General features: G+C 35.7%; 1 protein-coding gene across 2 annotated transcripts in view; it reads left to right on the top strand.

The window, feature by feature from the left end:
• The window catches only part of SEC24A (SEC24 homolog A, COPII component), a 69,049-nt gene that overhangs the window by 25,269 nt on the left and 21,611 nt on the right, over positions 1-22,169 (top strand). Inside the window, exons 3-12 of one of the 2 annotated variants that reach the window (XM_078450920.1) lie at positions 1,646-1,816; positions 3,474-3,551; positions 4,131-4,291; positions 4,600-4,772; positions 6,121-6,223; positions 7,458-7,584; positions 9,205-9,314; positions 13,404-13,516; positions 16,228-16,346; positions 21,449-21,504. In XM_078450920.1, the coding sequence (XP_078307046.1) occupies positions 1,646-1,816; positions 3,474-3,551; positions 4,131-4,291; positions 4,600-4,772; positions 6,121-6,223; positions 7,458-7,584; positions 9,205-9,314; positions 13,404-13,516; positions 16,228-16,346; positions 21,449-21,504 (1,211 nt within the window). The remainder of the gene's footprint in view (positions 1-1,645; positions 1,817-3,473; positions 3,552-4,130; positions 4,292-4,599; positions 4,773-6,120; positions 6,224-7,457; positions 7,585-9,204; positions 9,315-13,403; positions 13,517-16,227; positions 16,347-21,448; positions 21,505-22,169) is intronic. The other variant, XM_078450925.1, reaches the window with a different exon arrangement.

Genomic DNA, 22,169 nt, shown 5'->3' with positions numbered 1-22,169 from the left:
TAGAATGAAAAAATTAAATCATATTCTTACCAGCCATATTTCATCTTCTTTGTAGACTTTGTTCCTCCTCTGGTAAATGAGCAGGTGGGAACAATGTTGTTGACTTGAATGAACAGGTGGTATGAGTTTTGGAACTTTAAAAACAAAATTTTTTTTAACGTTTATTTATTTTTGAGACAGAGAGAGACAGAACATGAACAGGGGAGGGTCAGAGAGAGAGGGAGACACAGAATCTGAAACAGGCTCCAGGCTCTGAGCTGTCAGCAACATAGCCTGACCCGGGGCTCGAACTCACGGACCGCGAGATCATGACCTGAGCTGAAGTTGGACGCTTAACCAACTGAGCCACCCAGGCGCCCCATGGAAGTTTTGATATCATGGAGAAGAGTTTCCCCAAAAGTAACTGACAGTGTTTTTACACTTATCAAAACTTACTGTCCTGATAGAAAACTGGTAAAATCAAGGCAGGGAGATACAAGGAGATACAAGAACAAATACCATGTTATTCTTAGTTTTGTTTGATGAGTACTTTTTTTCTTTTTTTTAATGTTTTTATTTATTTTTGAGACAGAGAGAGACAGAACCTGGATGGGTGAGGGACAGAGTGAGAGGGAGACACAGAATCCGAAGCAGGCTTCAGGCTCCAAGCTGTCAGCACAGAGCCTGACATGGGGCTGGAACTCACAAACTGTGAGATCATGACCTGAGCTGAAGCTGGACACTTAACTGACTGAGGCACCCAGGTGGCCCTAGTTTGATGAGTACTTTTAAACCTCTTGGATATTAGTGTTTTATAAAGCATATACATAAACTTTGTATCGTTTCCTGATTTTTAAGCCTAGGGAATGTTCTTAATACAGTATATTTCAACCATCATTGAAACTAAACTACTTTTTTAAAAATATATATTTATTTTGAGAGAAAGAGGGAGAGAAAGAGCAGAGAAGAGTTAGAGAGAAGGAAAGAGAGAATCCTAAGCAGTCTCCATGCTGTCAGTGTGGGACTCGATCCGAGTGAACTGTGAGATCATTACCTTAGCCAGAATCAAGAGTCAGACGCTCAACTGACTGAGCCACCCGGGTGCCCCAAAAGCAAACTACTTTTTATTATTATTAGCTAAACATTGAACAAGGTACAAATTTGTAATCCCATTCTGAAAGGTTATGGCCCAATTAAAATGAAGCAAAATGAAATAAAACTTGCAGAATTTAGAATAACCACAATAGTTTATAGTTTTAGAAAGCTGTCAACCTAATTGAATTAACTGAATGGCCTATATTAATAGGTTATTAATAAAATTTTATTCATGTTAATTTCTATCAGAATGTTTGACATGACCTTGTTGAAGCTCTATGACCAGGTTATAAAAAATTAAACAGGACATTGAAGTGATTTGATGCTTATTTTATATTTATACTACTTTAATAATTGATAAATTAAGAAGCATGTGAAAGAGACTTGGAAATGTGTAAAGCATGCATATAAATTAAGAATTCATAAGCCTGAGCAGGTAACCTATTTCTGGTAATTTGGTACTGATTTTAATTAAAATGTAAATTTAGAAGTTACTCAAATTTGGTAAAAGGCTGTTTTGCCCTTTGTCTTAAGTACGTAAGTGACTTGTGGAAAAACAATATTTCTATAGGTTCTGCACCCCCCTTAGTGAATCCACCTCTGCCTACCACTTTTCAACCAGGAGCTCCTCTTGGGCCCCCTCCAACTGGAGGACCACCTCCATTGAGGGTGCTCACTCCTCAGAAATCATCACATAGAGGTGTACCCCAGCCCTCATTTAATTCAGCTGTCACCCAAGAAGGTAAGCAAGGCAAACCAAGTCAAGTCCTAAAGTTTTGACTTAGGTTGGAAGGGTGAATGTTTTTTTGAATTCTGTGCATTCAGATAATACTTTTTCCAGAAAATCTAGTTGTTTTGGTTAGGGACGGCCTTCAGGAATTTAGGGTTTAAAAAGGGCTCCTTAGAATTCTACTACCCTGTGCTGGGCTGTTGCCTAGCATTTGAGAACCACTGCTGTTAACCTTTTTGTTGCCATGCAGATTTTAATAATCATGGCTAAAAAGTTAGGTGCCTTTTGGAAGAGGAAGGCGAGAAGAGAACTTTCACTTTTCTGGGCATGGTGTTAGAATGATTCTTTTAATATATTGGCTTTTTTCCATGGAAGCAATATTTTGATTTCTGCTATTAAGTATTAACAAATATTTATGAACCTAAATAAAAAGTAAAATATGCAAGCATTTTGAAGTTTTATATAAATAGTAAAGTGTTTTAAAGCATTATTTTCAGTTATTAGTTTAAACAATATATTTTGGCAAGTAAGAAAATTGATTTTAGCAATAACCTAACCATTAATAGCAACATGTGGAAATGGGAAAACAAGAAGAGGGGAATAATTGTTGACTATACCCGACTACTGAATACAATTAATGTTATCATTTTTGTTTTTTCTTGTAGCATTTCCTTTTTTATTACTATAGGTAGGGAAAAGACTGACCTGTGAATATTTTGAAAAGACTAGTGTTAACAATGAGTAACAAAATGATAATGTCCCACTGTTTGCCTCATTATAACTTTTAAAATTGAGCTACAATAAATATTTAAAATTTTAACCAACTAAAAATATGCCAAATGTTTTTGTTTATTTTTACAAACACTTTTCCCAAGGTTTTCAGTATCAACTCATGGCTAAACTCATGGTGGCCTTCAGAACTGGAAAGAAGTTAACTAATTTTATTGAAACTATTAAACTTACCTATCTGGTGTTAAAATGATTATTAAAGTTAGCACCTTTGTACTTAGAAGCTAGAGGTTGATACTATTCATTAATTTTAGCTTCTTCTATACCTGAGTTAGAGTTCATAAATAGCAGAGGCACCTAGAAATAGATTTTAATTCTTCATAAGCAGATGTCCCTGGCATTTATCTTTTAAGTCTTTAAACTGGGGGGCGGGGAGGGACAAACTAAGATTTTTATTTTATTTTAGTGATTGTTCTCTAGACTAAAGCATTCATTCTTTAAATTAATTTATGTCACCTTGAAATTAATTCTAGATTCCATTTTGTTCCATACTTTGAAAAAAAAAAGGTTTTTTATCCTCATAATTTAAATTTTCTTTAAATAGTATTGATTTGGGTGATTTTTTTTTCGTGTGTACTGCTCTTTAGAGGTTTTTAATGCTGCTCTTGACTTCTGAAATCTCAGATAGTATATAATTTTATAACGTGCACAAAGGACCATTCATTTTAGAAGTTCATAAAAGTATTTGAAACTTAGATGTGTTCTGTATATTTAAAAACTTGCATTATATGAAATTTTTATTTCAACATTTGACATTTTTCCTGGGCTGTGGATTAAAGTATTTGGAAAGTTACCTTAAATTTCAGATATCAGCTCAAATTTTTCAGAAATTGTAATGATTGTTCTAGTTTGAATATTATTAATAAACTTCCTTTTTTAGGTATTACACCAAATACCAATAATGGATCTATGGTGGTTCACAATAGTTATGATGAAATTGAAGGCGGTGGCTTTTCAGGTGAGATGCTATGAAAGTTGTTTTTGTTTTGTTTTCCTTTGCTTTGTTTTTTTTATTTTAGTATGTGTTCATTATAGGAAACAGTGGAGAAAACTTGATAATCATGTCACACAACAGTACCTCATGTTAGCATTTTTGGTCTCCATACCTTTAGATTTTTTGTTAGTTTTTTTTTTCCTTTCAGAATTGGGATCATGGGCTTTATTATTATGTTACAGCTATAGAGTATTTGTATCAATTAGATCTACTCAAATGTATTTAACCAGTTTAACATTTAATATCTTTTCATTGAAATTGTTTTGAATTAGAATTTTAGTCTGAATATAAAGTTTTGGAAATGATACGGAAGTAAATTAATCATACCAAGCTTATATAGTCTACATTAACTTGATTTTAATCATTGCAGTTGCTTTGTTAGCAGTGTTTGTTAGCAATGTTTATTTGTCTTACTTTGCAAAATTGATGGATGAAAGTATTAAATTACCCAGTGGATTTTAGAGTTATAATTCAGTGGGTGGATGTGTGTATTTAAAGTATTCTGGAATATAAAACAGAACTTAAAAGTTACCTTGTTTCTAGCAACACCACAGCATACTAATAAGAATCCCACAATGAACCGAAGTGTTGGGTATTCATATCCCTCCTTACCACCTGGTTATCAGAACACAGTACCACCTAGTACAACTGCAATGCCACCTTCTTCCTTGAATTACCCAAGTGGGCCACAGGGCTTTAATCAGGTAAACTTTTTGGTGTTTTGTTTTTGCTTTTGTTTTTGTTTTTACCATTTTTCCATCTTTTGATTTAAATTGTGTAGACATAAAAAAGTTTTAGGAAGGTGTAATGAATATTTTAACCAATTGGAATAATGGATATTTCATAAGACTCATGTTATATTATATATTTCCAGAACCAAAATATTGACCAGGAAATCTAGATTATAGTTTTGTTATTTAGAGTGAAATTAAGTAACCAAGTCCTTATACACTTCTGTTTTCAACTGAAGACATTATAAAGGCTGTTTACTTTGAAATTATATTATCTTTAGACTCCCTTAGGTGCTAATCATTTAACTACAAGCATGAGTGGATTAAGTCTCCATCCAGAAGGGCTAAGAGTTATCAATCTTCTTCAAGAAAGAAACATGCTTCCATCAACACCTTTGCAGCCTCCTGTTCCAAATTTGCATGAAGATATCCAGAAACTCAATTGTAACCCAGAGTAAGGCTTCAGATAGCATTTCTTATTAAATATGACATTTATTCTAGAAGTTTAAGATTTTTTTGGAGTTTCATGTATTATAAACATTGTATAAATGTTAATTTTTGAAAATAGTTTTGCATACAGAAAAAACCTTAGGAAATTGCTTACTTTAATTGGTATCTGAAATGTTCTAACTCAAGAAATGGAGTTGTAACTTACAAGCTGATTACTGCTCTTATCTGCTCTACTGGGACTCTGATACTCATTATCATTGTGGTGAACAAGTCCAAAGTATGGGGATTTGATTCTACATAATCCTTCATTTGCTCTCATCTTAAATTGTTTTTTTATAGCAAACAGAATTATGATACTCTTTTCTCCCTTCAAATGGATCATTAGTTTAAATGTATATGGTAACAATTTTCTGATAAATTGAATTTTGTTATTTCTATTATTTTTTTTACTTAAGGTGTTTTTATTAAAGCCTAGGGCCGGGACTCATGGATAGAAAGAGCTGCCGAATTTTGTCATATTAAAAAAATTTTTTTAATGTATTTATTTTTGAGAGAGAGTAAGAGAGTGCATGCGTGCACACACACGGGAGGGGCAGAGAGAGAGGGAGACACAGAATCCAAAGCAGGCTCCAGGCCCTGAGTTGTCAGCACAGAGCCTGGTTCTGGGCTCAAATCCACAGACTGTGAGAGCACGACCTGAGCGAAGTTAGACGTGTAATCGACTGAGCCACCCAGGCACCCCACGAATTTTTTTTTTTTTTTTTAATTTATTCACGTTTGAGAGACAGAGCACAAGTGGGGGAGGGGCAGAGAGAGAGGGAGACACAGAATCCGAAGCAGGCTCCAGGCTCTGAGCTATGAGCACAGAGCCCAATGCGGGGCTCGAACCCACGAACCGAGAGATCATGACCCCAGCTGAAGTCAGAGGCTTAACCGACTGAGCCACCCAGGCGCCCCAAATTTTGTTATTTTTAAATAGTCTTTTTAGAACGTTCAACAAAACAGGTCTTTTCAGTAATAAATTTAAGTTTGCATTTGCATATTTGGGTCATCACCTTGTAATTCCAGTGTAATATAGATTTATATAAAGGAAAATAAGTCATCTGTTAGTCTGAACTGTCTTATGCACAAGCCAAGCCAAAAAGAGACTTTATTTTAGTTATATAATAGTTGTAATTTTCTACCCTCTCTTTCTGAATAGGACTTAAATATTTAAATGGGACAACATTTGAGAGGACCTATTGAAGTGTTTTTTGTAATTTGATCCAGTATTAAATGTACCTTTTGGAGTTGTTTTTTTTTGTCCAAAAATAATCATAACAACAACTGACATGATTTTTACTTTGATACAGGTTATTTCGATGCACGCTGACTAGCATTCCTCAGACTCAGGCCTTATTGAATAAAGCCAAACTTCCTTTGGGACTGCTGCTTCATCCTTTCAAAGACCTAGTGGTATGTTTCACTAGTGAAAGTAAATGTTTTATGGGAAATTAACTTGATGGTGAGGAATTTTCTACAGTAATGCAAGAATCACTTGTAGAATTTATTTGAGCTATCTTTAGGAATTTGACCACTGACAGGTTCTTTTATTTGTAATTCAACCAGCACTTTTATTACCAAACACTTGAAAATGAGGTAAAATAAGTTGAATTTTAAAAAAATTCAAGAGGAACTGAATAGAAGTACTAAAAGAAAATAAATAAATCAACCATGCTATTTTAAAAAGTTGTAAATTATTTGCCCATTTAAAATACTTTACCCAGTCTTTCAGTTCTGCCATTCTGGGAGTAAATTTGTTACTTGAGGAAGCTGTTCCCTCTGCTAAAAGGGAAAAACAAAGAAGATGTCCACTTTTATCCTAAGGCTCTGAGACCTTGACATATGGACCTTGACGTTTTTCAGAGGATTAATACATAAGTGAAGTAACTTTCCCAAAACAAACTTATATTCAGGCTTTAGAACTTTTAATATGTAGGATAAACTTTAAATAGGAGCATAATTGGAGAGTTTGAGTATTTAAATATAATTTACTCTTACCTTACTTTGTCACAGTAATTTTATGAGAACTTGGTAAGCCTCTTAATGTAATATGAAGAAATCCTAATAATTTCCTTGGTCATTTCATTGATCTTAGAATGTTGATCCTTGCTTTACCATCCATATGAAAAATACACTGGGTATTTACTATGTTTGATTTATAATATAAATACCTAATGAGAAAATAAATACTTAAAAATTTTTTTAATGTTTATATATTTTTGAGAGAGAGAGAGACAGAGAGCGAGCAGGGGAGGGGCAGAGGGAGAACAGGAGACACAGAATCTGATGCAGGCTCCAGACTTCAGGCTCTGAGCTGTCAGCACAGAGCCTGACATGGGGCTTAAACTCACCACCTGTGACATTATGACCTGATGATGCTTAACTGACTGAGCCATCCAGACACCCCAAAATAAATACTTGTTAAAGGCAGAATTTAATGAGAATGCTGCTGGAGCAAAACAGTAGTTTTTAAAATTAGTACATTTCATCTACATAATTTTTGTGTGGCAGTTTGAATACTTCTTTTTACCTTTGTTTTTTTCTCCAAAATTATAGTATTCCAGAAGTTACCTGGAAGGTATGGATTAATGTTTGGCCTTTAGACGTAATGATCACTCCCTTTAAAAAATTTGTTTTGTTTTTCTAGCAATTGCCTGTGGTTACCTCCAGTACAATTGTGAGATGCCGCTCATGCAGGACGTACATCAACCCTTTTGTCAGCTTTCTTGATCAAAGGAGATGGAAGTGTAACTTATGTTACCGAGTCAATGATGGTATGTTCTGGTTTTTTTTTTTTGAAACTTTTTCAAATTTCTCCTTGCATTGTAGGGAAAGCCAATAAGACAAATGTAAAGTTAAAAAAAACCAAAAACACAACCCCAAACCCTTCTTACTTATCTGTAATCCTTCCACTCAGAGATAACTTCCATTAACTTTTTTCTGTGCATTTATACTTATATATAAAAAATTGTATACTTTTTGAACAAAAAGTGTGATAATATTCTGATACCTTTTTTTTTTACATTTATTATATTGGGTATATAATAAATGGCATATTTCATGGTATTTTAAGCCTATAATTTAAGAAATATTTTTATTTAGAAACTGTCCCATGCCTTTTCTCTAGGGTGAAAGAAATAAGTCCACAGAATAGCTGCCATTAGCTTCATTCACTGCAGTCAGGAGGGAGGTGGGCAGTGCTAGAAGGTTAGTTGAATGTAGTTTTTTCAGTAATTGAGGAAGAGGAGATCTCTTTCAGAAGCTGTTTACAGTTTATATTTAAGGAATTTCATCTAACCAGTAACATTTTATTAGGATTAGAGAAGAAAAAGGGTATGCTGCTATCCACATTGAAAATTAGGTCTCTGGTGTACCTGGCTGGCTGAGTCAGTAGAGCATGTGACTCTTGATCTCAGAGTCGTGAGTACAAGCCCCATGTTGGGCATAGAGCTTACTCAAAAAAAAAAAAAAAAATTAAAAGTAAAAAAAAGAAAATTAGGTCTCTGGAAGGAAATTTCATTAAGTATTGGCAAATGGAGAATTTAAGAGATTTTTTAAAACCATTTTTATTGTTTATATTATTTAAGAGTAAAGGGAGGATAGTGTAAGAACGTTATTTTTATTCTCTAATAATTCAGAAAATGTATTTATAGTGTTTAGTATGTCTTTAAAATCTTATGTATATGGGCTTCATTATGTGAAATAAAATTATAATAACGGTAGAAGTTACTTTAGTATGCAGCCCAGACCATTTCATGAACTATGGCTTACCCTTTAACATATGTAGGAATTTGAGTTTCTAAACAGTTAATGGGAAGACAGGTGCAATGATAATTTAGAAAATATTCTTTGAGCCCTAGTGTATAGGCAACTGATGTTCCATAAAGGCCTCATTAATTAATGGAAATGACCGAACTGTTAGCCTTCATTTAGCTTTAGCCTCTCAGGTATTTGTGCCATAGTTTTCAAGGGGCAGCTGAAAGCTATGGGGCAGCCAGAGGCTGTACATTTCATGTCAGTGTTAATACTCGCATATGGTTATGAAATTTAACACAAGATTTTGTCTCACATGTAAGATAATAATTAGTATTCATTGAATTTTTATCATTCTTTTAAGCTGTTTTAGGAAAGCAGCTTTAGCGAGAATTGAGACAAAGTGTAAATTAGAAGGTAGGAAAAGAAAAATCACAGTGATAGTAGTTGTAAAATCATACTTAGTACTATTAAGTATGGGGGAAACTTGAATAGAAGTCAAAAACAAAGTGTATTTATCCTTTAATTTTTAGTCCATATTGGCTTATTTATAAATCTTCAAAATAAGAAAACAGCTAAATACAAGGTAAATTGACCTTAATCCTTTCAGTTCTATCATTGTATGTTGTTAACTTACATAGTTCCTGAAGAATTCATGTACAACCCTTTGACCAGAGTCTATGGAGAACCTCACAGAAGACCTGAAGTTCAGAATGCTACTATTGAGTTTATGGCTCCTTCAGAATACATGGTAAGCTAGCTTGCTTGCTTGCTTGCTTCCTTCCTTTCTTATTTTTTGAGAGAGAGAAAGCTATTGCGCACACGGTGGGAGGGACAGAGAGAGAGGGAGAGAGAATCCCAAGCAGACTCCACACTGTCAGTGCAGAGCCCAACGTGGGGCTTGATCTCACAAACCATGAGATCATGACCTGAGCCAAAACCAAGAGTAGGACGCTTAACCAACTGAGCCGCCCAGGCACCCCGCTTTCATTTTTTTTTTTTTTTAACTTTGCAGGGTTTTTTTTTTAATTTTATTTTTTATTTTTTAAAATTTATATCCAAATTAGTTAGCATCTAGTGCAACAATGATTTCAGGAGTAGATTCCTTAGTGCCTCTTACCCATTTAGCCCATCCCCCCTCCCACAACCCCTACAGTAACCCTCAGTTTGTTCTCTGTATTTTATTTTATTTTATTTTATTTTATTTTATTTATTTATTTATTTATTTATTTATTTATTTATTTATTTATTATTATTATTATTTTTTAACATTTATTTATTTTTGAGACAGAGAGAGACAGAGCATGAACGGGGGAGGGTCAGAGAGAGGGAGACACAGAATCTGAAACAGGCTCCAGGCTCTGAGCTGTCAGCACAGAGCCCGATGGGGGCTCGAACTCACGGAGCGCGAGATCATGACATGAGGTGAAGTCGGCCGCTTAACCGACTGAGCCACCCAGGCGCCCCTGTTTTCTGTATTTAAAAAAAATTTTTTTTTTTTTTAACGTTTATTTATTTTTGAGACAGGGAGAGACAGCATGAACGGGGGAGGGTCAGAGAGAGAGGGAGACACAGAATCTGAAACAGGCTCCAGGCTCTGAGTTGTCAGCACAGAGCCTGACACGGGGCTTGAACTCACGGACCGTGAGATCATGACCTGAGCCGAAGTCGGATACTTAACCGAGTGAGCCACCCAGGCGCCCCTCTCTGTATTTATGAGTCTCTTCTGTTTTGTCCCCCTCCCTCTTTTTATATTGTTTTTGTTTCCCTTATGTTCATCTGTTTTGTCTCTTAAAGTCCTCATATGAGTGAAGTCATGATTTTTGTCTTTCTCTGACTGACTAATTTCACTTAGCATAATACCCTCCAGTTCCATCTATATAGTTGCAAATGGCAAGATTTCATTCTTTTTGATTGCCAAGTAATACTCTATTATATATATATATTATATATATATATTATATTATATATATATATATATATATATATATATATAACATATATATATACACCCACACACACACACACACACACACATATATACATACCACATCTTCTTTACCCATTCATCCATCGATGGACATTTGGGGCTCTTTCCATACTTTGGCTATTGTCGATAGTGCTGCTGTAAACATTGTGGGGCATGTGTCCCTTCGAAACAGCACACCTGTATCCCTTGGGTAAATGCCTAGTAGTGCAATTACTGGGTCGTAGAGTAGTTCTATTTTTAGTTTTTTGAGGAACCTCCATATTGTTTTCCAGAGTGGCTGCACCAGCTTGCATTCCCAACCCTGCTTTCATTTTTTATATGTTATTGTATAAAATTATATAAATAATATATTTTTATATAGTATATTACTTAGTACTAGATTTTAAATAAAACACTGTGTCATCTTTTACCAAAATTGTATGCTTTTAAATTTTATATGTTATACTTGTTCATTATAAATGTAGTTAAGTATACAGGGGTAAATTTGAAAAGTAAAAGTGTAAAGTTTCACTTATATTTCTTGTGCATCAATCCAGAAATTTACAATATAATATTGGGATCGTGTTTACTTTTAAGTCACTTCCAACTTTTTTCTAATAATGCCATGATAAACACTCTTTCGCAAGTACTATTATACATTTGTATGAATATCTAAGGTCTTGCATTTTTAAAATAATAATTATGCCCAAGGTTAAATTAGCACTTTACATTTTACAAAATACTTACATTTAAAAACAATTTCTTTAGTGTTTTATTTATTTTTAAAAGAGACAGAGTGCTAGCAGGGGAGGGGCAGAAAGAAAGGGAAACAGAATCTGAAGCTGGCTCCAGGCTCTGAGCTGTCAGCACAGAGCCTGAAGCAGGGCTCGAACCCACAAACAGTGAGATCATGACCTGAGCCGTAGTTGGACGTCCAGTGGACTCAGCCATCCAGGCGCCTTAGCGCTTACACATTTAAAAAAATTTTTTTATCGTTTATTTATTATTGAGAGACAGAGAGACACAGAGTGTGAGCAGGGGAAGGGTAGAGAGAGGGGGAGACACAGAATCTGAAGCAGGCTCCAGGCTCTGAGCTGTCAGCGCAGAGCCTGATGCGGGGCCCGAATTCACAAACCGCGAGATCATGGCCTGAGCCAAAGTCGGTCGCTTAACCAACTGAGCCACCCAGGCGCCCCAGCACTTAGGTATTTTTGATCATCACAAACAACAGTCTGAAATAAGCTAGGTGAATGTTGTTGCTGTCTGTAAGGTAGGAAAACAAAGTTCAGTTAAGTGACTTGCTAAATATCATTTAAGTAAGTGGGAGAGCTTGCATAAAAATCCATGGCTTTGATTTGGTTACTATTTCACCATGCCATAATTTTCTCTAAATAAAGGGAATATGAAGATAAGACTTAACATGAACTTTTAGTATTTTATTTTACCTTGTTATATTTTTGTAGGGTAATCTCCCTCTATTTGGGCAGTGGACGCCATTTTGGTATAGAAATTATGAGGGTGCATTTTCTTTTCATCACAGAAAAGTTCAGTGTAGAAGACAGTTTTGTGACATTTAAATGGTCGGTAATGGGGTGCCTAGGTGGCTCACTTGGTGGAACACCAACTTTGGCTCAGGTCATCATCTTGCGGTTTGTGAATTCGAGCCCTGCTTTGGGCTCTGTGCTGACAGCTAGGAGCCTGAAACCTGCTTCAGATTCTCTCTCTCTCTCTCTCTCTCTCTCTCTCTCTGTCTCTGCCCCTCCCCTGCTCATGCTCTGTCTCTCTCTCAAAAATAAAATAAACACTAAAAAAATTAAGAAATAAAAAATAAATGGTAATAGTTTTCTGTAGTGTAGCTGTGTCTGTTGAATTAAAGCCAAAAAATCAGAAGCCTCTGTTCTTTTGAATTGCCCTCCCTAGGGCTCTTTTATCTCCCAGGTTTTACAAAAGTGGCTTCCTTTAAATTTGTAAACTTGCTTATTGTAAGATGTTTTGCTCCTTCGTCACTTATCTCATAGGTGAGAGATGCTAGCATATGAATTTGGCAAGTGATCTTTGCATAAAAATATAAAAGTTAGTATACCACATGCCCAGTTCTCATTGTGGTTTTTTGATGCTTTTTAGTGAATTGAAAACAAATCTTTAACTTTGGAATTTTTTATTTTATTCTATTCTATTCTATTTTAAATGTTTGTTTATTTTTGAGAGATGGCACACACGAGCAGGAGAGGGGCACAGAGAGAGGGAGAGAGAGAATTTCAAGCGGTGCTTGATCTCACTGTGAGATCATGACCTGAGCTAAAATCAAGAGTCAGATGTTTAACCAACTGTGCCACTCAGGCACCCTTAAATTTGGAATTTCAAAATATAGTTCTACTTTTTTATGGATTTTAGCTGAAATGCATTGGTTAAGGAACCAGCTCAGGCTACCTTGAGAAATCAAGTCACAGCTATAATTTCCCTATATTGTGAAATATTGTGTACATATGGAAAAGTCTGTAAAACATAAGTGTGTAGTTTACCAAATAATAAACACCTGTGTTAGTACCACCTAAGTCAGAATTGAGCATTGCCAGTACTCCCAGAATGCCTTTTGATCACATTTTCTTTTCTTCCTGTCCTAGAGAAAAACTCTTCTGACTAAGGGCAATCACATCTTCATTTTGTGTTTTCTAAGTATGTGTCTCAAAAAAATAAAGTTTTGCCTGTTTTTAAAATTCTTGTTATTTTTTTATTGTTTTCTCAATCCATTATTGTTTATAATTGTCTTAATCTATAGATAATGTTTGTTGTTTTGCTGTAAGTGGGCCAGACAGATAAGTTTAGATTTAATCTTTTGAAATGATTTATTGAGATCTTTCTTTTCTTCAGTTACGACCACCTCAACCTCCAGTGTATCTCTTTGTGTTTGATGTATCTCACAATGCCGTTGAAACTGGATACTTGAATACAGTTTGCCAGAGTTTGTTAGACAATCTGGATTTGTAAGTATCTTAATTCATCTTAAATTTGAAACTAGCAAAATGAATAAGTAGTGTGAAAATAGAAAAAATGCTATATAATTGTGTTCTAAAACTCCATAAAATTGATTCGTTAACTTTAGATCTCACTTTCTCTGAGAAACATAAATTTATTTTAACTTAAAAAAAAAAATTTATTCATTTTGAGAGAGAGTGTGAGTGGGGGAGGGGGAGAGAGAGAGGGGACAGAGGACCCAAAGCTGGTTCTGCGCTGACAGCAGCAAGCCTGGTGTGTGGCTGAAACCCACAAATCATGAGATCACGACCTGAGCTGAAGTCAAACCCTCAACCGACTGAGCCACCCAGGTGCCCCTTACTTTTTTTAAATGAAAAAATTTCAAACATGTAGTAAATAGAAAGAATGTAGTGAACTTCCAGGTACTTATCCCTCACCTTCAATATTTTTAGCGTTCATCTGTTGTTGCTTCATCTAATTCCTCCCATACATAAACACTTTTTTCCCCTTGAGTATTTTTACTCAAACCATAGTCAGCATATCCTTTTAACTATAAGTACTTAGAATTATTTTTAACCCTAAGATTCAAGTATTACACTACACAAAATTAGCAATAGTTCCATAATGTGATTTAATACCTGGTTCTAGTTTTGGTTTTGGTTGTCTCAGAAATGTCTTTTTACTGTAAGTTTGTTGAAATAAGAATACAAACAGTGTGTACAAGTGGCATTTCATTATCCTATCTCTTAAGTCTCTTAAAATATCTGTATGTTAAATGGTTCCTTAGATACTTAGTGTAACCCATAAAAGCTAGTATGACTTTTCAGTGTAATGAAACATAGTGCTCTTGTGTTGTGTGGAAGAATGTGAAGTACCAAATCATATCAGAAGTGGACTAGTAAGTCCTTCACCTTGGTGAAAGGAGCCTCCTTGTTCTTTCTGGAATTTTTTTTTTTTTTTTAAGTTTATTTACTTGTTTTGAGAGAGAGAGTGTGTGCAGGAGCATGTGCAGAAGGGGCACACAGAGAAGGAGCGAGAGAATCTCAAGCAGGCTCTTGGCTGTCAGCCCAGAGCCCCATGTGGGGCCTGATCCCATGACCCTGGGATCATGACTGGAGCTGAAATCGAGAGTTGAATGCTTAACTGACTGAGCCACCCCGTATACCCAGTATTTATATTTTTAATTTAGATTGTATATGGGGATTGTCTGTTGATGTGAAACTCCACTGACTCATCTAAGCATGAGCAACAAGAATGAAAACTAGTTTGTCCCTCTCCTTAAGAAACTATAGGTCAGGGGCACCTGGGTGGCTCAGTCGGTTGAGCGACCGACTTCAGCTCAGGTCACGATCTCACAGCCCGTGAGTTCGAGCCCCGCGTCAGGCTCTGGGCTGATGGCTCAGAGCCTGGAGCCTGCTTCTGATTCTGTGTCTCCCTCTCTCTCTGCCCCTCCCCCGTTCATGCTCTGTCTCTCTCTGTCCCAAAAATAAATAAATGTTAAAAAAAAAAATTAAAAAAAAAAAAAAAAAAAAAAAAAAGAAACTATAGGTCAACACATTTAAGTTCTTTAAGACAAATCCTCCTGTTGCTCTTTTTTTTTTTTGAGGTTTATTTACTTTTTTTTTTTTTTTAATTTTTTTTAAGGTTTTATTTATTTTTGAGACAGAGAGAGACAGAGCATGAACGGGGGAGGGGCAGAGAGAGAGGGAGACACAGAATTGGAAGCAGGCTCCAGGCTCGACGCGGGGCTCGAACTCACGGACCACGAGATCGTGACCTGAGCTGAAGTCAGACGCTTAACCGACTGAGCCACCCAGGCGCCCCAAGGTTTATTTACTTTTGAGAGAGAGTGAACAGGGGAGGGACAGAGAGAGTAGGGGATAGAGAATCTGAAGTGGGCTCGGTGCCTACAGCAGCAAGCCTGATGCAGGGCTTGAACTCAAGAACCGTGAGATCATGACCTTAGCTGAAGTCAGACACTCAACAGACTGAGCTAGTGAGGTGCTCCTTACTGCTCTTCTTAAGACAAACAACATAAGAAGAGATTTAGGTAACCTTTAAAAATTTTTTTTAGTGTTTTTATTATTTTTGAGAGAGAGAGACAGAGTGCAAGTGGGGGACAGGCAGAGAGAGAGGGAGACACAGAATATGAAGCAGGGTCCAGGCTCTGAGCTGTCAGCCCAGAGCCTGACGTGGGGCTTGAACTCATGAGCTGTGAGATCATGACCTGAGCTAAAGTCGGACGCTTAACCAGCTGAGCCACCCAAGAGTCCTTGGGTAAACTTTTAAAAGAAGTGCACTACTTAATTTATATTTTGGAATTACCATTTATGGTAATTTTTTAAAATTATTTTTGATAAATTAAAATCATCTACAAAGTTTTCACTACAGGAACATGAAAAGTTTTGTATACACTTTCAAGTATTTTTTATCTGCCATTTCCTGTGTGACTTATTTAGCTTCATATAGGTGTAATGAGTTTTGGATTGCTTTATTATTGCTTGGTTTTGTTGATTGTTTGGCTTCTGCAGTGTTTTCACTTTGTGCAGGGTATGTTTTCATGCTAATTAAACATTGAATGGGTTGAACATTTATGTTGGGACACTTCCCATAATACCAAAGTAGTTATTTGCATGTTAACTCTTCACAGATATTATATATATATATATATATTTATATGGGAAAACTTGATGAAATCCTCTTCTGAATTTGTTTATAGGCTTCCTGGCAATACTAGGACAAAAATTGGCTTCATTACGTTTGATAGTACAATCCACTTCTACAGTCTTCAAGAAGGTCTCTCTCAACCTCAGATGCTAATAGTTTCAGATATTGAAGGTATATATTATACACTTTAAATTATTGAAATGTCTTAGGAATTTTCAGTTTTAGAAATATCATGTTATATAGTGTATACGATATGACTCTATTATATTGAGGGAAAAGACCTGGAGTATAAAATGATAAGCTTGTTGGAATTGTAAGAGTCCTTCAGTCTAATCCCTTATTTACAGAAGAGGAAACAGTAATAGAGGTAAAGTGAATTCTGGACAAGGCAACAAAAACAAGTTAATGTTCAAACTCAGATTAAATGTAGGTTTCTTTTTCCCTCATTCATTCATTCATTCGTTCATTCAAAAAGTATTTGAGAATAAACATATAAGAGTGATGGAATAGAATAGAGGGCCCAGGAATAAACCCTCACATATATGGTGAATCGATTTTTGACATGGAAACCAAGGCCATTCAATGGGGAAAAAACTGTCTTTTCAACAAATGATTCGGAGGAAAATGAGCATGCAAAAGAATGAAGTTGGACCCTTACTTAAAACATATAAAAAAAAAGGATCAAAGATCTAAACTCAAGGGCTAAAACTATAAAACCCTTAAAAGAAAACAGAGGAAAATCTTTATAACATTGGGTTTGGTAGTGATTACCTGGGTATACATCAAAAGCAGAGGTAACAATAAATTGGACTTCATGAACACTAAGACCTTTTGTACATCAAAGAACATTTTCAAAAGAGTGAAAAAATGACTCACAAAATTGGCAAAAATATATGCAGATCATACGAATGATGCAGGATCAATATCTAGAACATGTAAAGAACTCCTCAACTCAATGATTAAAAAAAATGGCACAATTCAAAAATGGGCAAAGGACTTAAATGGACATTTCCCCAAAGAAGATACATGAATGGTCAATAAGCACATGAAAAGAAAAATACTCAACATCATTAGTCATTAGAGATATGCTTCTCAGCAATAGCCAAACTACAGAGAGCCCAAATGTCCATTGACTGCTAAATGGATAAGGAAGATGTGCAATGTATATACAGTGGAATATTATTATCCATCAAAAAGAATGAAATCTTTCCATTTGCAATGACATGAATGGAGCTAGAATGTGTGATGCTAAGCAAAATAAATCAGAGAAAGACAAATACCTTATGATTTCACTCGTGGGAATTTAGAAACAAAACAGATGAACATACGGGAATGGGGGGAAGAGAAGAGAGGGAGACAAACCTTCTCTTAATGACAGAATACAAACTATGGGTTGACAGAGGGAAGTGGGTGGGTGATTGGCTAGGTGGGTGATGGGTACTGAGGAGGGCACCTGTTGTGATGAGCACTAGGTGTTGTATGTAAAGTGACAAGTCAATAAATTCTCCTAAAACCAATATCGCACTGTGTTAACCAAGTAAAATTAAATAAATAAACAAACAAACCTCTCAAAACCAAAAGGAAAAAAAAAAACACGAATCACAACCACAGTGAGATACAATTTCACATCCATTACAGTGGCTATTATCAAAAAAATAGGACATGATAAGTTTTGACAAAGATGTGGAAACACTGGAACTGTCATGCATTACTGATGGGAATGTAAAATGGTACAGTGCTATGGAAAACAGTTTGGCAATTCCTCAAAAAAGTTAAACACATAGTTGTCATTATGATCTAGCAGTTCTACTCCCAGTATATACCTAAAATAATTGAAAGCAGGCTCAAACCAATACTCATACCAAGGTTCATAGCAACATTATTCACAGTAGCCAAATATGTAAAGAATTCAAGTATCCATCAACAGATGAATGGATAAACAGTGTGGTATATACATATACTCAAGAATGAAATTCTTTTGCATGCTATAACACGGATGAACTTTGAAAACATGCGAAGTAAAATAAGTTAGATGCAAAAGCACAAGGATCGTATGATTCTGCTTATATGAGATACTGAGAATAGGCACATTCATGGAGATAGAAAGTAGAATACAGGTTACCAGGGGTTAAGGAGTTACTATTCAGTGAGTACAGAGTTTGCGATGATGAAAACATTCTGAAAATACATAATGGTGATGGCTATACAACATTGCGAATGTATGTACACTTAAAAATTGTACACTTAAACATGGTTAAGGTGAAGGATGCTTGGCCGGCTCACTTGGTAGGGCATGTGACTCTTGATCCCACATATTGTGTATATTTCATAACCACAGTTAAGAAAAATTAACTCAAAACTCATAGACTGGAGTGTGAGATTAAATTTTTTTTTTAATGTTTATTTATTTTTGAGAGACAGAGGGCATGAGCGGGGAGGAGCAGACAGAGAGGGAGACACAGAATCTGAAGCAGGCTCCAGGCTCTGAGCTGTCAGCACAGAGCCCGACGTGGGACTTGAACTCATGAACTGTGAGATCATGACCTGAGCAGAAGTCAGATGCTTAACTGACTGGGCCACCTAGGCGCCCTTTGAGTATGAGATTAAAATAGAAGAAAACAGAAGTAAATCTTTGTGACTTTGGATTGGTTGATTTCCTAGATATAACACCAAAAGCACAAACAACAAAAAATAGAAAAATAGAAAAAATAGGCTGGCTGGCTCAGTCGGTAGAGCATTCAACTCTTGATCTCAGGGTCATGAGTTTGAGCCTCACATTGGATGTAGAGATTAGTTTGAAAAAAGAGAGAAAAGGATAAATTTGATTTCTTCAGAAACTTTGTGTTTCAAAGGATACCATCAAGAAAGTGAAAAGACTGTCCACAATATGAGAAAATATTTGCAAATCGTATGTCTGATCAGGAATTTATATCGAGATTATGTAAAGAAGCCCTACAACATAACCTGTAAAGGACATCTTGATTAAAAAGTGAGCAAAATATTTGAATAGACCTGTCTCTATTCAATACACAGTGTTCAATGGCCAATAAGCACTTGAAAAGATGCTCCATATCCTAAATTATCAAGGAAATACAAATGAAAACCACAATGAAATGCTACCTTACACTGACTAGGACATTCAGAACTCAATTTTTTTTTGCTGCTGTTAGCATGTCTATGAATGTCCATAGAAGCATCATGAGTATTGGTTTTGTGGTTACAAATAAATTTTACTGAGTAGGCAAATTGGCAAATATAGAATCCACGAATAGTGAGGATTCACTGTACATCTTTAAAAGGTAGTAGTTGAGGAGAGCTCCCTTCTGTCTTGGTTATTTTAAATCTCACAAAAAATCAGCTTTATTTCCTAACCTGTTTACCCAGATACTTACTTCATTGTTCGCTGAACAGGTGATTCTGATGATGGGCCAAATTGTGAATTCAGTGATGTGGTCCAGCCTCTCAATTTTATACATAAGCTGATAGATGGGATGTCCCTTGCTCTATGTCACATAGCAGGGATTTAAAAAAAGACAGTAACAAAGTATTTTCAAGAAAGTGGAGAAATTACAACTCTCATATACTGCTGTTTGGAACGGAAAATGTTGCAGCCACTACAGAAAACAGTCTGTCACTTCCTCCAGAAGTTAAACATAGAGTTACCATATGATCCAGCAATTCTACTCAATATTTATATACTCAAGAAAATTAAGACTATGTGCATGTGAATGTTCATAGCAACATAGCCAAAAAAGGAGAAACAACCCTAATACCCATTAGTTGATGAATGTGTAAACAAAAAAATGTATCTATACAATGAAATATTTGTCAATGAAAGAGAATAAAGTACTGATAGATGCTACCACATGGGCGAGCCTTGAAAACATTTTGTTGTGTAAGAAGCCAGTCACAAAGGACCTCATAGTGTGACTTTGTTAGTACGATGTGTCCAGCGTACGCACATCCAGAGACAGACTGGCAGCTGCCTAGTGCTGTGAGAGTTGTCAGGTTCATGAAGAATGGCGGCTAATTCATGTGGCATTTCTTTTCGGGATGATGGGAAGGATCCAGAATTACTGGTGGTGGTTGTGTAATTTTGTGAACATATTAAAAAATTACTGAATTGTATCTTCTACGAGGGTGAATTCTATGTTTTATGAATTGTTTTTTTTTTTTTATATTACATTTCTTTATTTTTGAGAGGCAGAGAGAGACATAGCGCAAGTGGGGGGAGGGGCAGAGAGAGGCAGACACAGAATCTGAAGAAGGCTCCAGGCTCTGAGCTGTCAGCACAGAGCCCGACGCGGGGCTCACACTCACGAACTGTGAGATCATGACCTGAGCCAAAGTTGCACACTCAACCAACAGAGCCACCCAGGCGCCCCCATGTTTTGTGAATTGTATCTCTGTAAAATTTTTATTAAACGTTTTTTAGTTCTAAAGAAAAAAGAAGAAATCTAAACAGAATTTTTATGTGACAGGTCAAGTAAATAATGTTTCACATTATTTTTTTGGTATTACTTTTTACAAAGATTGTAATGAGCCTTTTTTTAAAAAATCACAAACAGTACCAAAATGTAGAAAGTGAGACTTCTCATAATCCGTCACCACCACCGACATTTCCCTTCCCCATTTGCTCCATTTTTAAGGAAGAGAATTTAATTCCTAAGTAACAATAAATTTCAATCCTGAGGAGCTCATCTGATGTGGTCAGTTAGCCTATCTTCTGATGTAATTGATTTTGTAGTTTCAGAAGTATAGGCACTGGTGGGGGCCTCATTTATGAGAGTATCTCCTTTTTGAATGACAGAGCAGTTGGTGGGCTATGTTACTTCTTTGTAAAGACAGCTTTCTTGTATGTCATCTTATTCAACATTTTTTTTTTTTTTTAATGATAAGAATGCTGGCTTCCAGGTCTAAGCAAGAATGTAAAGTAGCATTCTAAACTGTGTCTTTAACCTAAGAAGCAGAGCACTTCTGCAAACCCTTACTGAGTGCTTATAGATCAATATTTTCTAATATGATCTAATATGATCTAATATTTTCTAGGAGGCTATTTACCTTATACATGGTAACAGATAAGTTGCAGTAAATACCTAAATAAATGCTACTTTGGTGGCTTTTTGAACATGGGTAGACACTGCTGTATATGTAATAGTAGAGAAGGTGGCTTTTCTTTAAATATGGGGACAGTTAATTGTATCAGTGTTAAGTATTTGGAACATCTTTAACAATTAAGTTTTGTTTAAAAGAAATATTTATTTATTTTTCAGATGTTTTTATACCTATGCCAGAGAACTTATTAGTAAATTTAAATGAAAGTAAAGAGGTAAGGCACATTTTCCTATCTGACATACTTAATTATAATATTGAAGGATTATATTTTCAAAATGAACTTTAAGTAAAGTTTTGTTTGTTTCTGAGGTATTTTTAAGACGTGTAACATTTTATATTTGCTGTTAGTTAAAATTCATCAGATGAACAGCTCTTGAGTTTACCCTTGAACTGATGGCTTTTAAGTCTAATATAGCAAGATGCTTGTAATAGGGTAGAAGATAAGCCTATTGCATATAGGAGGAAAACCTGAAGGAAACCTGCCTTGCCAGCCATTTGGGAAATTGGGAGGGTTGCTCAGATAAGCTTCTGGTCACTACATAGAAGCACTTTAGCTAGGCTGCTTTCAGTGCCCTTTGCTTTTCTGATTCACAGAGTGTCATTGGGGTCAGTTCAGAAGAAACTTATTACCTGCCTGGAAATTGCCATGACATAATACAGTGAGAGGTGAACAGAATGTGTCTGAAGGGGGGATGTTGTCTACCCTGTACATGCATATATGCCGTAGGGGTAACATTTTAACTAGCAAGTCTATGGTCTTAGCTGTTGGCAACAGTGACTTCACCATAGTGTGAAGTACATTTTTTCCCTTTGACTCTCCTTATTTGTACAATAAACCTGAATAGGTAGTTGTTTTTCATTTTGTTTTTCTTTTGTAGT

Source organism: Panthera onca, chromosome A1 (assembly GCF_046562875.1).
Source record: "Panthera onca isolate mPanOnc1 chromosome A1, mPanOnc1 haplotype 2, whole genome shotgun sequence".
In the NCBI taxonomy this organism is placed as follows: Eukaryota; Metazoa; Chordata; class Mammalia; order Carnivora; family Felidae; genus Panthera; species Panthera onca.
This window is presented reverse-complemented; position numbering and strand designations above follow the sequence as displayed.